The sequence below is a fragment of the Gymnoscopelus braueri genome (genome assembly GCF_963280865.1).
Source record: "Gymnoscopelus braueri genome assembly, contig: SCAFFOLD_217, whole genome shotgun sequence".
NCBI lineage: Eukaryota > Metazoa > Chordata > Actinopteri > Myctophiformes > Myctophidae > Gymnoscopelus > Gymnoscopelus braueri.
The window spans coordinates 22,581-39,303 of NW_027660900.1; the positions used below are offsets into that span (position 1 = coordinate 22,581).

General features: G+C 39.9%; 2 protein-coding genes across 2 annotated transcripts; both read right to left on the reverse strand.

Moving 5' to 3' along the window:
• Positions 1-231: 231 nt before the first annotated feature.
• Positions 232-7,171, reverse strand: LOC308081074 (H-2 class II histocompatibility antigen, I-E beta chain-like; the record flags this gene model as incomplete). Its single annotated transcript, XM_080457474.1, has 8 exons — positions 232-636; positions 1,440-1,467; positions 2,186-2,299; positions 2,618-2,685; positions 3,955-4,171; positions 5,282-5,498; positions 5,671-5,673; positions 7,145-7,171. 7 exons carry the CDS (start codon positions 7,169-7,171, stop codon positions 1,442-1,444), a joined length of 672 nt encoding a protein of 223 aa, XP_080313600.1. The 3' UTR covers positions 232-636; positions 1,440-1,441.
• Positions 7,172-9,623: 2,452 nt separating this feature from the next.
• LOC308081072 (H-2 class II histocompatibility antigen, A-U alpha chain-like) lies at positions 9,624-13,505 on the reverse strand (the record flags this gene model as incomplete). Its single annotated transcript, XM_080457472.1, has 4 exons — positions 9,624-9,810; positions 10,847-11,128; positions 12,191-12,436; positions 13,448-13,505. 4 exons carry the CDS (start codon positions 13,503-13,505, stop codon positions 9,680-9,682), a joined length of 717 nt encoding a protein of 238 aa, XP_080313598.1. The 3' UTR covers positions 9,624-9,679.
• Between the last annotated feature and the right edge of the window lie 3,218 nt (positions 13,506-16,723).

Genomic DNA, 16,723 nt, shown 5'->3' on the forward strand with positions numbered 1-16,723 from the left:
TGATTTACGGAAAATTATAAAATAAGATATTTTTCACAAGCATTGCAGGGCCAACTTATTTCTTACCTACTGAAGGAAGCAATGATCAGAAAGGAAATTAGATTAGATTAGGTTGATATTTTTTCAGGCAGAAAAACCTGTTTTTAAATTCTTATCTTACCTTTAATGTCAATTTTGTTCTCTCGTTATGTTTGTATTTCACTAACATTGATTGACCATGCTGTGCTGCATTTTATGATTTGTATTGTGATGTCTTTTGCCTGGACCCCAGGAAGAATAGTCTCCACTACGTGTAGACTAATGGGGATCCTTAATAAACAAACAAACAAACAAAGAAACAAACAAACTTCCTCTAACCATTATGTATTGGGGGTTTTAAATCTCGCCTCAAGACTCACTTCTTTTCACTAGCTTATAAATAAAGTTTGATTTGATTTGATTTGATTTACCAGTAAGGTTACCTCTGATTCTGTCTGTGATCATTTATCTTGTGCATAACACGGTAACATTTTTGCCACTGACATATTTATGTTTCTGTTGTCAGATGATGGTATAATTATAAAAAGTGATCTAATGAATGTTCACAACATGAATTTCCTCCTTTCTCCACCAGGGGGCAGCAGTGACTGTCTGCAGCTGTGAAAACACAAACATCCAATAAAAACACATTGTTCTGTGAAAAGACAATAAACCATTAAGAATTAGACTAGTGGTTCTCAAACCTTTTAATGTTTGAGATCGTCTTAATGTTAAAGAACCCCAATAACTGTGAGAGTGAACAAATTGAACCAAATGGACCATATACTCTCACAGAGTTACAGAACTGTAAGGGTCCATTTGGACCCTCGAGGAACCCTGAGGGTCCCTGGACCACACTTTGAGAACCACTGAATTAGACTTTATTAACTGTGTAAATTCAAAACCACACCGACGAACCAGATACATGTACAGCAGTAGTCTGACTGTTAAAACTGTCATGCTGACACCTTTATCTGACTATCTGAATCTGAATCACAGGAAACAGAACTATCTTAATCTGAGTGGGTGCATCCACACATGTACGTCAAGTTGTCGTACGGAAGTCGGAAGTCCCATCCACTCCCATGTTATAGGAAAAACCGGAACGGTACTTCCGGTTTTTAACTTAACATGGGAGTGGATGGGACTTCCGTACGACAACTTGACGTACATGTGTGGATGCACCCAATCACAGGAAACAGAACTAGGCAAACTGTTTTTACATTTATTCGACCAACAAGATTTGGTTCAATTCCATTTAATGTGTTTAAATACGGTTTCTGCTCATTCTTTTAACACAACTCTCAAAACTGGTCACATACAAATATAATAAATAAATACAAGTTTTATAAACATGTGTTTGTGTCTAACAGGAAGAGGAAGTCAACGTGGATGTGTGGGAGGAGTCTAAATATTCTCACCTTCAGTTTGACGGCACCAGAATACGTCCTGATAGAAGAAGAGAGATGGTTAAAACAGGTGACAGACAGACAGACAGACAGACAGACAGACAGACAGACCGGTCTAGTTATTACCTACTGTAATATCACATTAATATCACTAATACCACATTAATATCACATACTGTGTAACAAGGTCTGTCCACTTTGGTATAATGTGTCACATTTAATGTAGAGTTCTCCATTTCTTGCTTGGTTCTGCCCGAGCCTGACCCGGCCGGGCTGAAAATGTGAACTTGTAGATCGGTAAAGAATCCTTTAACTGCTTTAGAGAACAGATTTATAGTTGGTGAAATGGCAATTGTTCTTACAAAATATGCAAAGTTGCACACTAAATAAAGTTAAATCCTCATTGTCACATCAGAAGCCTACTTTGTAATCTCTCTCTCTCTCTCCCTGACTGTCTCGCTATAGCTGCTGCTGCCTGGAATTTATACTTCGTCCTACAAAGGTCACGTATCGAGAACAGCAGCAGATCTACAACCCACAAAACGTGGCATCTGCGTCGCATTCTGGCCTTGCAGCTCTGCTACAGGTATGTTCGGTGTGTAACACCACCATGCACCATCATCTAGCGATGCGTTAGATCGTGATGCATTGTGAGCATAAATCAGGATTTTTTTTTTAAATGCAGAAAATAGAGAATTCTAGAATAGATTAGACATTGTTTCTTCCACTGGTAGTAAATTATTAAACATGTTAATGACCTTGCTTGTTCCACTGGTAGTACATGAATCCAGACAGGAACAAGACCAGACCCAGAACCAGACCAGATGCTCCGATGGCGATCCTGTTCTTCTCTGACTCTGGCATGGAATCATCTGACAATACAACAACCAAACACTATGACATGACATGACATGACATGACATGACATGACATGACATGACATGACATGACATGACATGACATGACATGACATGACATGACATGACATGACATGACATGATACAGAGCACAGTAAACAGATTACCTAGATTAGAGGAGAGTAAAACAGTGAATAATCCGATTAAAGTAATTACGGTAGAGTAAAAGAAGAGTACAGTAAACAGGCTACAGTAGGATATAGTACATGAAAACAGTGCAGTAATCAGATTACAGTAGATTACAGTAAAGACAAGTACAGTAGAGTAACTGACCCCAGTCCACTATTTTAGGCTCAGTCTGGCTGGGGAGTTCCACCATGCATGAGATCTTCTCTCCTGATCTGTGCATGCGCACACACACACACACACACACACACACACACACACACACACACACACACACACACACACACACACACACACACACACACACACACACACACACACACACACACACACACACACCCACACCCGCACACGCACACGCACACACACACACACACTGTATTGGGTTAAAACATATTACACATTATTACTTCCATCAGTATATAACTTCATTTATCTTTAGTGAGCTTATCTTTAGTATTTTTTAGTTAACCATAAACAATCAATCTTGGAAAGACAGGCTTATGAAGAAACACTATGTACATTTTGATGATTGTGGCCTTTGTTCAATAATCGGTTCAGGAATATAACATAATATCACACTTTGTTTTCTGGTCTCTGATTTTTCAATGTGCACACTATATCATTGTATTCAGGTATCTAAAGAACACGGTTTCTGGCCTGGAAACCCGATGAATCTGCCAGACTGCCCGTTCAGAAACATTCTCTGTGCTCTTTAGATACCTCAATAAAATTATATACAGTGCAAATAAAAAAACAAGACATTATTTTATTTTCCTGAATCAATTATCTGACAAAGGTTGCAATCGTTAGAAATAGTGTTTGTTCATAAGCGTCACTTCAATCCATTCCATTGCCCTTCCAGTGTGTCTGTTCTTCACATAATCCATGAAGTAAACAAACCATAGACGGCAATATTGTTATGGAAACATTCTACCTCTCAGCAACTTTTAAATACAGTATACTCAAATCACTTCTTTCACCCTTGACCCATATGACTGGGTCAAGGGTGTATGTACTGTACTGATCTGTACTGGTGGTTAGTGGTGTGTGTGGTGCTGTAGGTGTGTATTGGGTGTGTAGAGGTGTGTACTTGGTGCCAAGGTACAAAACCTGGATGTAGAGGTGTGTGTTTCTATGTATTGGTGTCTATTAGGTGTGTACCTGGGTGTGTACTCCAGGAAGGAGTGGTACTGGTAGTAAAGGTGTGTCTTTCTATGTATTGGTGTCTATTAGGTGTGTACCTGGGTGTGTACTCCAGGAAGGAGTGGTAATGGTAGTAGAGGTGTGTATTTCTATGTATTGGTGTCTATTAGGTGTGTACCTGGGTATGTACTCCAGGAAGGAGTGGTAATGGTAGTAGAGGTGTGTATTTCTATGTATTGGTGTCTATTAGGTGTGTACCTGGGTGTGTACTCCAGGAAGGAGTGGTAATGGTAGTAGAGGTGTGTATTTCTATGTATTGGTGTCTATTAGGTGTGTACCTGGGTGTGTACTCCAGGAAGGCGTGGTACTGGTAGTACCAGTCTCCATCTCCCAGCTCATCAGAGGAGGACACATCAGAGGTGATTGGCTGTCTGTCTCTCAGCCATGTGACCAGGATCAGTTTAGGATAGAAGCCATAGATGCTGCACTTCAGCATGACTGTATGTCTGCTGCCACCAGGGGGAGTCACTGAGCTCAGCATCACATAGGGCTCCACTGGAATGACAAGAACATTAGTAGTAGTAGTGGTAGTGGTAGTGGTAGTGGTGGTGGTGGTGGTAGTGGTGGTGGTGGTGATGTTATTATTATTATTCTCCCTACCTCAACATGTAATTGTTTTTACCTTACAAATGTTCTGTTATGGTTTTATTTGTGTTGTTTCTGTGTTTTATATCTGTATGTGCCTTAATTGTTGATTTTTTTGTGTATGTAATCTCGACAGCATTGCAAATGAGGGTAAACCTCAATGCTCTTTTCGAGAATAAATAAAGGTTTCAATCAATTATGAATACTGTATTATTATTATCATTTACACATTAATAATGATAATAATTATTATTATTACAGTATTATTATTATTAATATTGTCATTTACACATTATAATAAGGTTTGGCCAACGGATGGTGGCAGATAATATTGAAATATTTAACCAACGTCTATATGTGAAGCAGCTTGTCTTACATTATTCTGCAGTTTGTTACAGTGTAGAATACAATAATAAAATGCAATGTGAACACATTACATAATTCTAATATCATCATACAAAAGTAATTCTACCTCTGCAATAAATAAGTTATAGATTTATAGATATTCTAGTTCAGTTACAAGCACACGCACGCACACACACACACAATTTTCATGATGTTATTTTTGTTATTAAATAGAACAAAGCAAAACTAGCTGATCCACAAGCTCACAAAACGTTGCATCACAACTTGTCGATCAGCTGTAGTATATAGGGCTTAACCCATTGATACCTGGAACGCATCTGTGTCACTTTAGATGTCTTTGGCTATTCAAAAATAGCAGATATACAAGCTCATAGCGAGTGCCGCGCTATGAGCTTGTAGATCTGCTATTTTTGAAAAACCGAGGACATTTTATTTGGGTTTTTTTTTCAAAAAATTGTTAGGATTTAGAAGACATTTCTAGAATCTTCTCAGGTCTTAAAGGGTTAAGTGTTAGGTGTTGTGAAATGTTTATCATCACCTCCATTAGAATATTGTTAACACCATTAATAATCTCTAAAAAGAAATGCATTTATATTGTTTTATGTTATTGTGTATGAGGTGATTGGTTGTAGTGCAGTTCTGAGATCAGCTCACCTCTCTTATCCAGAATAGCGTAGTAGTCTACATCAACGTGGGGTTTGCAGTATAGCTCTCGCTGTGCTCTCATTGTAGCCATGTATGCAGGTAGTATATTCCACTTCTCTGCCTGCTTCACACCAAACTCAGTGTATCCAACCCACTCCCCCACCCTGCTGTCAAACCTGACAAACTCTTGTTTATAGAGATAATATGTTCTCAGGAACTGTGTATCCTGTAGCTCAGTGGAGTTAAACACACAATAATCAACCCAATACAATAGATATCCATCTGGAAATAGAAAAGTTAATTATGTAATCAATCTTCATATTTCTGTTATAAAGTCATGAATGTGTGAATTGTTACGGACTGTTTAGTTGTTAATAAAGTAGATAAATGAAGTTTACCTGCTGCATGGAAACAGATGAAACACAGTGAGACACAGAGCCAGAGTTTAGTTGAAATCATGTTGATGAGTTGAGACGTTTCAGAGTTTAAGTGTTGATGAGTTGAGATGTTTCAGAGTTTAGTTGAAGTGTTGTTGAGTTGACATTCTGTAACTGAACTGACTTCTCCAGCGGTCTCGGATGCTTCAAAACATCCATGAGGAAGTGGGACCTGGCGGACGGAGCAGCATGTGAGTGTGGGGAGCCAGAGCAGACCGCTGACCACATAATCACTTTCTGTCCTCTGTATAAACCACCCTCGGAGGCCGGCCTCTTCGATGTGGGACCTGAGACGAGGGCAGTGGTGGAAAAAGTACTCAAATTCTTTACTTAAGTAAAAGTATGCTTATACTCTTTTACAAGTAAAAGTCCAGAATTCAAAATTTACTTGAGTAAAAGTACAAAAAGTATTGGCATCAAAATGTACTTAAAGTACCAAAAGTAAAAGCTATTGAAAATAGCAGATCTACAAACTGCTATTTTCAAATAGCCTAGGTATAAATAGGGCTAAAGTGGTTAATGCATGCTTTATAATATAGAATGTATATCTGAAAAGTAACTAGTAACTAAAGTTTTCAAATAATTGTAACGGAGTAAAAGTACAATATTTGTCTCCGAGATGTACTGGAGTAGAAGTAGAAGTATTGAAAATAGGAAATACTTTAGTAAAGTAAAAGTACCTCAAAATTGTACTTAAGTACAGTACTTGAGTAAATGTACTTAGTTACTTTACACCACTGGCCGCATTATTAGTATTATTTTAATTTTTTTAATTATTATTATTATTATGATATTACCCCTACAGTAACAGAAGGGATGTTCACGTACAATTCACCAGTGAACTAGAAAGGAGAACTAAAGTCTATTGACTTTGCTTTATTGGCTGTTGGATTAGGTCAATCATTTATTGAAATGTATTGAAATGTATTGAACATTTTCTGGCACCGGATGCAATCCTCTACGCCAGACTCAACACAATATAAATATTTCCTTTCAAATTGCAACATTCACAATTCACAATGAACTACCCTTCAACCCACCAACCCACCCCACCCCACAAATCATTCCACAACCCACATACAATCCCCCAATATACATACGGTACACGCATAATTTCATATTTTACATCAAAATGTTCAAATCTGTTGGTTAACCAGTCTATGAAGTCACAAGCCAGCCCTGTAATTGTACAAAAAGTATTTTGATGACCAGAATTTGTCAAGTCTATTCTTGACGGTATTGATTGAAAGAGCCTGGACCACTTCCTCTGGAAGTTCCATATTTTTTGTGTCTTTTATAAATAAGAACCGAAAATGAATTGGGAAAAAAAGCTCTGTCTGTGCAGCACAGTCAGTGTCTATTGAAATGACAGGGAACACATAAAGGAAGCGATAAGGAAGCTATAAAGGTATCCTTTAGCCTTAGATACACAAACCTTCTGTTCAGGAGTGTCTTTAATCATAGTCATTTATTAAACAGTGTTGATATGATTGACCTAATCTAACAGCCAATAAAGCAAAGTCAATAGACTTTAGTTCTCCTTTCTAGTTCACTGGTGAATTGTACATGAACATCCCTTCTGTTACAGTAGGGGTTGAAGGTATAAAGTTAGTTCAAATGTAAATGACAAAATCTCAATAACATTGCTCTGGTTTAGCATTGCCTGGGTTTAGTGTTAACCACTTTCAATGTGGCGTCCCTATTTTGTCATTATAGGCGAACATAAAAAAAAAATACAACTTCTAATGTTCTAATAAAGCAGTGCTTAATTGAATTGTATGAGCCTAATGTACTTGGCTACAATCTTGCAATTATTTGGCAACATAATAGTAGGCTATACATGTAACATACAGTACAGTTGGATTTTAAACCCATTTTGTTACATAAGAATCTACATGTAGCTATTATACTTGTATGTCAAATATGGTCTGAAGAATCAATAGAGAATTCTGGAAATTTGAATCTGGAAAGTATGGACTTTTGAAATGGAAAAAGTGTAGATTATAAGTGTCACTGACGGCCGGGATTTCTGACTAATAAACATTAATAGTTGGACACTTTTTAAACATTTAAATATTTGGGCTTGCTGTAAGGTATTAACACATTCATTGCCAGGTATTAATTAAGTAATTCATCCGCCACTGCCAGCGGTTTTACCTTATTTTGAGTCTTTTAGACAATCCACAACCGATGGGTTGGGTTGGCCAATCAGGGAAGCCGGTACCCACACTATGCCAAACACACAGAGACTTGTGTGTTCTCCCCAGACCCGCTGACAGACATTTACAGACATTCACATATTTTCAGTTCTCGGACACCATTGGTCCGACCAACTTGCCACTTGCACTATACACACCAGATCATATGGGACACACACAAGGTATGCCTGGGACACAGACAGATTGACCTTTGGGGTGACACCCCAAGTGGAACTAGGGCAGCCCCCCCCTCCTTCAGGGACCCCAACAGGTGACACCAACAGCACATGATGGCAGGGCCATCTGTGATGCTGAGGGAACATACAGTAGGGCTGAGGGAACACAGGGTTGAGGGAACATAGGGCTGAGGGAACATAGGGCCTAATTTGGATGATTTGTTTTTTGTTAGGGATTGAGGGAACATAGGGCTGAGGGAACATAGGCATGACCCCGCCAGGAAAGTGCAGAGGACCCAAAAGCAGGACTTGAGGCAGGCAGGATAAACTCAAAGTATTTATTAACCAAACGGAAACAGGTAAATACAAGTAGGCAAGTTTAAATTCTGAGGTCTAACTGCCAAACATGAAGTGGACTCTCCAAACATGGTCAACGGACCGACATGTACATAGTCAAACACAGGGCTTAATGGGATTAACAGGACACAGGTGAACTCAACAGACAATTAAGAGATGATTGGCAGAGGGACTAACAGGACACAGGTGGAGATAACTAATAATCACAGGGAGGTGAGACAAGGCAGGTAAACAGTAACTAGGCAGACAGGAAACATTAGGAACAATACTACAAAATAATACAAGATACAGAACACCAAGGCAACAACAGAGTAACAGAATACAAGACTAATACAGAACAACAGGGCAGGAACAAGGGCAGAGCGGGGCAGAAACAGGGCAGGGAACAAAAACAGAACTGGCAGGGGCAGGGTAAAAATACTGGGCCAGCTGAACTGTACAGCGCAGGACGGGACTGGGCTGGGGAAGGGCAAGACAGAAATGGGCAGAAAGGGAGGCAAGCAGAAAAGCTGGACAGAGGAGCAGACGACATTCAAAAGGACAAATATAAGGACATACACATTCATTCAACCAGGCGAGACAGAACACAGCCAACAGACAGCACACAGACTAGCCGACGGGCAGGCAACTAGCTGTACTGCTGATAAACGGGACAGAGAAACGAGGAAACACAGATAGTCAGACGAGAGGAAAACCAAGACATAGACAGAGGGACAGACGTACAACCAACGAGGCTGACAGACTTACAGATGGACGAACAATACAAGCAGACAGGGACTCACACAGAAAGGCAGGTGGGCAGACACAGACAGACATGCAGAAAGGCACATAGCAGCCACAAGTTGAGACAGACCAAGTGACAAACAAATCAATTGACAGACAGACAGGCACGTGGACATACAGGTGGACTGACACAAACATAGGCGGAAATACTGTCAGGGGAAAGACTGAAGGACTTGGGAGTAAACAGGTGGACAAGCTGACTGGCAGACAGGCTAGCAGACAAACATAAGGGGAGACACGCTGACAAACAGGCAGGGAGAGCGGTCAATGAGCGGTTGATGTTGTTTATCACTCACCCAATCACAAAAACATAACCTTGATTTGAAATCAATTAAATTAGAAAACAACATACTGTATAATCCTACAGACCTGTTAATTTAAGCGATATTGAACTGTTTGTGTTAAGATGATGAGAAACAATGACCATGATCATAATTGAAGAACAAGATTAAATGATTAAATCAAGACATTGCATTCATTTCCTTTGATGAGGAAGAAGGTTCCCATAGCAACCCCCAGCAGACCCAGGGTCAGCCCCACAGCACAGAACACAGCAGGACCCGAACTGGACTGGATCTGATCCACATCTGGAGAGGCACACACACACACACACACACACACACACACACACACACACACACACACACACACACACACACACACACACACACACACACACACACACACACACACACACACACACACACACACACAGTCAGTCAGTCTGTGAGTGTGGCTTAAGTCAGCCTTTCAAACCTGTTCGCCCTACCCTCTAATGTATCCTTCCTTGGAACCCTAATTCCAGCCTCCATGGAAGCCTATTAGGCCTAATAAAAGACGGAGATGGAATAAACAGACCTATATAGACCAATTATTTGTTTATGTTACAGGCCTCAGACATGAGTTACCTGTGAGCAGAAGATGTGTCCTATTTTATACAGGGAAAATATAGACAAGAGACATAAGTTGCGTTTTTCCTAGTAGGCTGTAGTCTGTCTCTTTATTAACATAATCTTATTGTCTCTGCCAGGCCGAAGGCATGGCGAGAGAATATGTTTTACCCCCTGTCCGTCCGTCCGTCCGTGTGTGTGTGTGTGTGTCCGTCTGTCACCAGCTAATCTCCGGCACCGCCCATAGGCTAAGCTTTGTTTTCCTTTTCTTTTCTCTTTTTCTCGTTAACTTCTTTGACAATTTACCTTTTGACAAACTTCTACTGTTATAATACAACTTCTACACATTGGTCTATTTTTCTGTTGTCACATTTCACCAATAATAATGTTGACACAATACATCTTCATGTGCTCCAGAACTCACTTCTTTAACAGTCTCTGTAATTTACTTCATCAGTTAGCACTGTAATGCTGTTTTAACTAAGCATGAGCTCATGCTTAGTTTACTAAGTAAACTTTACTTACTATGTATACCGGCAGCCATGTGGCCCATTAGTTAGATTTGATCAGTAACCTCTGGAGAACAAACAATGTGATTACTTACCTTGTAGTTTATTGACAGAGTTTATGCTTAGTTTGCTTCCTATGTATTCCGGTCTTGCGCTTGTCTCCTACATGCCTAAATTGTACATATTTATGGACAGGGTTTATTTTATCAGGACAGTGTTCTTACCCCACACTCTGGTCTCAGGTTCAGTCAGTGACAGGTGGTTCACTGTACAGCTGTAGATGTCTCCCTGCTCTGGTCTGAACTTCAGCCTGGAGAACTGGTAGAAGGTTCCATCTTCGTTGGGGTACGGCACGGTGACAGTGATGTCACTGGTCACGTTGTGGTTGTTTCTGGTCCATGTGACGTGAACTGGAGCAGGATAGAAACCAGTCACATGACAGATGAGAGAGTTGTCCACTCCCAGTTCAACATCATCTCTGGGGTAGATGGAGCTGCGAGGTTCTTCTGAAGACACATAAAATACACAAAGACACAGAGACGTTACATACTGTTGAAACAATCTGTCATATCTCGACTCGGGGCTGAGTACCTGGTAAACGTCTAGACATGAAGATTGCAGCTTGAGACAGAACAGGAACCCCATATAGTGTTTTTAAAATGGGCCACTTCCCTAGAAGCGTCTGACTACTGCGGCTGACTCCGCATCATACTTTCTCCAAAAAGGAGAAGGTCAAATTGAGTAGGTTTGGAGAGTTGAAGTGAGAACCGAAGTCCTCCAGAAATGCGGAACCAGCCCAGTCAGAAGTGAACTGGTTGACCCCAGTCATGAAGTTACACAACAGACACGTGTATCTTACACGTGAATGATACGGGTCAATCTGGAAATTCCCTTGTTGCGGGAAGTTCCCTGTTCCATAATAGAAGACAGGTGGAAGATGCACGTGAAAGATACAGGTCAATCACCGGTCAAGTGCATAGCCTGCTCCACATGACCTCAACTAGAGAATCCCTATTTTACAGGGATGAGTAAGATGACATGTAAAAACCTTTTACATCCTTCAAATTACGAGTAAAGGCAATTCATAACAAGAGATCATAAACATATATATATATATATAGATGTGGAATTTATGGCACATAATGTGAGAACGTAATACTTTATGTTCCCCTCCAGAGGGAGGGAGAGCAATCATTCTGTTTCTCAAGACAAAAGCATAATTAGCACATAGGTTATTTGATTAAAATATAACTTCTAAAGTTTTTGATTCACTTGAATTAATCATGTGCTTTCATCTTAGTTTATTATGTCTCAAAACAATGCATTAGGCACATTCAATGTGAACTGCAGGCCCATGTGAATCAGTGCAGTGGGCCCCCCTCCGAGTCCGCCCTCTACACAAATCTCTTCGTCGAAAAAGCAGATCTACAAGATCTATTGTCGTTGAATGTTCTCCCCAGAATAGGGACACTAGGGTACATGTGGTTAAATGATTTAATTGATGTAAAATATGTTTAACAGTAGTTAATAATTATTGTTGTTGTCTTTAGTATTTCTGTATACAGTACCTGGTTCCAGTGGTAGGTTCTTCAAGGCTGTTCGACATCTGTTCAGGCTTTCTTTGCAGACCTGCTGCTGATTCAAAGCTACTCCATACTGTCCTGGGTAGGTGATTGGCACTATGAACTTAGGCTGAGGCATCTCCTCCTTCCCTTTGATGAAGTCTGCGTACCAGATCACCTCACCATCCACTCCATACATCTCCTCTCCATCTGTGTCTGAACAGCCAGTGATGGCAATGTCCTTATGCATGACTGGAAAGAAAACAAAGATGAAATTAAATTAAACAACTTCTGTAACAATGCCTCATCAGACCATCAGATATTAAAGAATCATGCTTGGTCCTGAAGTTGAATATGAAGTGAAAGGTTGAATAGTGGTAGCTTCCTGTAAAACAGATGTACTGAAACATTGGATTCATTGTTTTTGTAATATTGTTAGCCTGATTCGTATGAAGACAGGAGAATCCAGTCTTGATCACTTGACTAGAGATAATGTGTACCGAGTTGCATGATGTTTGGACAACATTTGTAGGAGTAGCCTAATATATTTTTAAAAAAGTGTTGCAAAATTCGGCCTCCAAGTGGCGCTATAATAGGGGAATGTTAAAAGGTGGCATTTTTCCTCAATGTAGTGCGAATGTGTGTGCAAAGTTTCACCTCAATCGGACTTTGCGTTCATAATTTGCAGCATTTTGTTCAAAACGGGACACTCCTGCAAACTTTAGATGTCAATCTTAGCCAATCGAAGCAAATTTTAGACAATCAGGATGGAATATGATAAATCTGTAACACCCCTTTTGTTTAATGACTATAGAATGTTGACTGTGTTCCGATTTGCGGGATTTTTGGACAAAATCTGTAGCTACAGTACTGTCAAAAAAGGTTCTGCTCTGGCATCCAGGGAGAGTGTGTGCGCAGTTTCGCTGCGATCAAGCCAACGGTGCCGGAGATTAGCTGTTCACAGACGGACACACACACACACACACACACACACACACACACACACACACACACACACACACACACACACACACACACACACACGCGCGCGCGCGCGGGCGTCCGGACGGACGGACAGGGTTCAAAACATACTCTCTCTCTATGCTTTTCGGTCTGGCGGAGACAACAAATATGCTGCATAACCATATAAATGTATACTTAATATCATAACAGTAGATACATGTATGTTATATAACAACAGTAGAAATATAAATGTATATAGCGTAAATGTATATTTTAAGAACATGAGTCTGATATACGTACGGTAAGCTTTGACACCAAGTACAGAGGAGAGGATGAGGAGGGCTGCTGTAATCTTCATCATCGCAGATCAAATCAAACCTGAACTAAACTGAATTAATCGTAATAATAGATCTGATTAAACAGATCAGAACAAATAGATCAGAATAAACAGATCAGAATAAGCAGGTGTTGACTTCAAGAGAAGCTCGACTCTGAATGAGAAGGAAGGAGGATTTGTTCTGCAGTTTAGAATAATCAGCCAATCAGATTATTATAGTATAAGATACGATGTTGCATCATCTGTATCCAGGAAGACGACAGTCTAGACTGTTTAAGTAAAACATGGTTGGAGAAAGAAAGAAGGAAAAAAAAATTATAATAATTATAATAATAATGTTTATTGTCCCCGAAGGGATACTTGTCTTCACAAGTCTGTTCAAAAACAACAAAAAACAACACATAACGTACAGTGTGCACATCTGCTCTATAATAGCTGTACAAAGATCAGTTGGTGATTATAAGACATGACGATAGCTGTCCCAGGATCAGTTTGACACAAAGCTCAGAGACCTAGGCCTGCACCCGACCATGTGCACCTGGTTAACATCACATCAGAACAAAATCTGCACACTCCATAAGTGACAAATAAAACACTTCTTGACACTTGATTATTGCGATAATGCAAAAAAAAAACAAGTGGAGCATTATACCAGTGTGCTTAATCGAATAATCGAGAAACACGCTTATTTAATTTTTGTATTTTATTTTGTATTTTTTATGTATCACGGTATCGATAACCACTTTGGCGCAGATGGGTTGTGCCTATAATTACATGCCTAAAATAGGAATAGATTATTATTGTATTATATTTATTTATAATCAATTACATTGCACCCTATATGCAGTGTAATGTAATTTTTTCATATTTGTCAAGGTGCACACACAAAATAAAAATGTGTGCATAAAGTTTATATTGAACGCATGCTTGTGTGCAGATGTGCATTATACTGTACTGTGCGCTCCGTTTCTTCTAGTAGCACTACATTCCTGACTGAATGGCTTGTTATATCAAAGTAGTTAAGGGTAGGGTAAGGGATTTACTTTGGTTAAAATAAGTGTTAAATAGCTCTATTTTCTGATAGTACTCATTGCTATAGAGTGTTTGTTCAGTAAAAGGAGTCTCCATGTCTCTCCAGCTCTTTATTAAACAGAAACTCAGTGCTCTCTCCTGATTGGCTTATATGTTGTCACCTACCTGAGAATGTACTATATTCTGTTTACTAAAGAGCTGGAGAAACCCCTGTGACTCAACAAACGCTCTGTAGCAATGATTACTATCACAATATAGTACTTTAACCCTTTTTTTTTCTTTTTTGATTTAGAGTAGACAATTATTGTTTACCCCTTTTTCTCCCCAAATTAGTCGTTATGCCAATTAATTCCTCTCCACACACATATGTCTGTGTTGTCAATGCTGTCGTATCCTACTGACTCACCTGCCAGTGAGGAGCCCCCACCAGGAGGACATAGAGCCTTCGTCCTACTCCTCCCACCCAACACTCCCCGCTGACAGGCTCCGCCCCCAGCCTGTAGGAGTACGTGCAATGACCAGTATCACCCTCCTCCCCGCCCGGCTTCCCTCCCCCGAACACGGGCCAATTGTGTTCGTGTAGACGCTGGACAAAGACGGTTGCACCACGGTGGATTTGAACCCACAACCTCCGTGGTGGTGGGCAGTGACTTTACCACTGCGCCACCCGAGCGCAGAATTAGATTTTTTTTAAACAAAAATCTTCTCTCATGCGGTCCCTGGCACAAAACATTTTCAGATGGGGGTCCGCGGCCAAATACAATCAGTTTGGTCCATGTCCCCTTGACACGGACGTGTTTTAGAAACACTGTTTGCACCTGGTGGCACAGCTGTGAGCAGTTTGGTGTGATTGAGGTTCTCAAACCTTTTCATGTCAACGACCCCCAAATTAATATGCATTTGGACGCAGACCCCCATCTGAATATATTGTGCGTCAGGCACCCCCTTGCTGCTTGACCTTGCTGCTTGACCTTGCTGCTCTCAGTTTATCTACATAGTGTAGTCTACTGTTTAGATATGTTTTTATATCCTCACATTCAGTTCAGCTATTTGACCATTTTTGAAGTACTTAAAATGTTCAGGTATTTGACAGTTTTTACTATTTTTAACAGTAGTCTACTATATTCAGTATTTTGGCAAATAAACTCTTATATTGTACTTTTTTTTGCCCATTCTTCTCTAGTGCCCACTCCCCCCCCCCCCCCCCCGCCCCATTGCCCAGTCTTCCTGGTGCCCATTCTTCTTTAGTGCCCACTCCTCTCCCCCCAAAGTTCCCACTCTTCCAAGGTGCCCACTGGCACACTGCCATAAGTGTGAGAGAGAGTATTTATCTTTTAAATAAAATAATTAAAACAATTAAGTAGTCAATTAAATGAAGTCTCCTCACATCTGTATGCAAATTACATCCTGCACAAAATTCTACATTCATTCAAACTCAAACTCTGAGTCTAATGATCATTACAATGTTCTGATGTGAAAGAAAAGATGACAAATAAAATAAAGGTTGTTATGTATGTTCTTCACATTATCATCAGAACCGTTCATGTGATCAACTTCACACATGTTGTATACACTTGTTATTCTATAACCACATGAACCCTAGCTTCACTATTCTGGTTAAATTGACTCTGTGATTATGTAGCTTAGTCGTACTTCTCTCCTTTTTATTTGTATCTATAAAAACAAAAACAAAAAAATAAGCAATTAGTGTCAATATGAGATCTATAGTTTTATAAGCCTGTGCAGTAAGCCTACAATACTGTACCATATAGACCAGTAGTTCTCAGTCCTTTTCATGTCAAGGACCCCCATATTAATATGCATTTGTCCACGGACCCCCTTCTGAAAATATGTTGTGTCAGTGAGTGGAGACGTGTGTGTTGTTATAATGTTAAAAACAAAGCAGATCTACAACCTCACAATGTGCTGTGACACCTTGTGAGCTTGTAGATCGTCTATTTTCAAATAGCCATTGTGTATAGGGTTAAAGTGGTTAAAGTTAAAGTGATTGTGATGCTATGTTAACACATTTTGCTGGGGACCCCCTCAAGGACCCCGCTTTGAGAACCACTGTCATAGTCAATTCATAGACTTGAACAATGCTGTTGTCAAGTAAAGATTTATTAAATAATTCCACTACCCAGTTTACAAGTTGATAATAAACCTGGTTACAATACAACACATTAATCAATTAATCACTATAACAG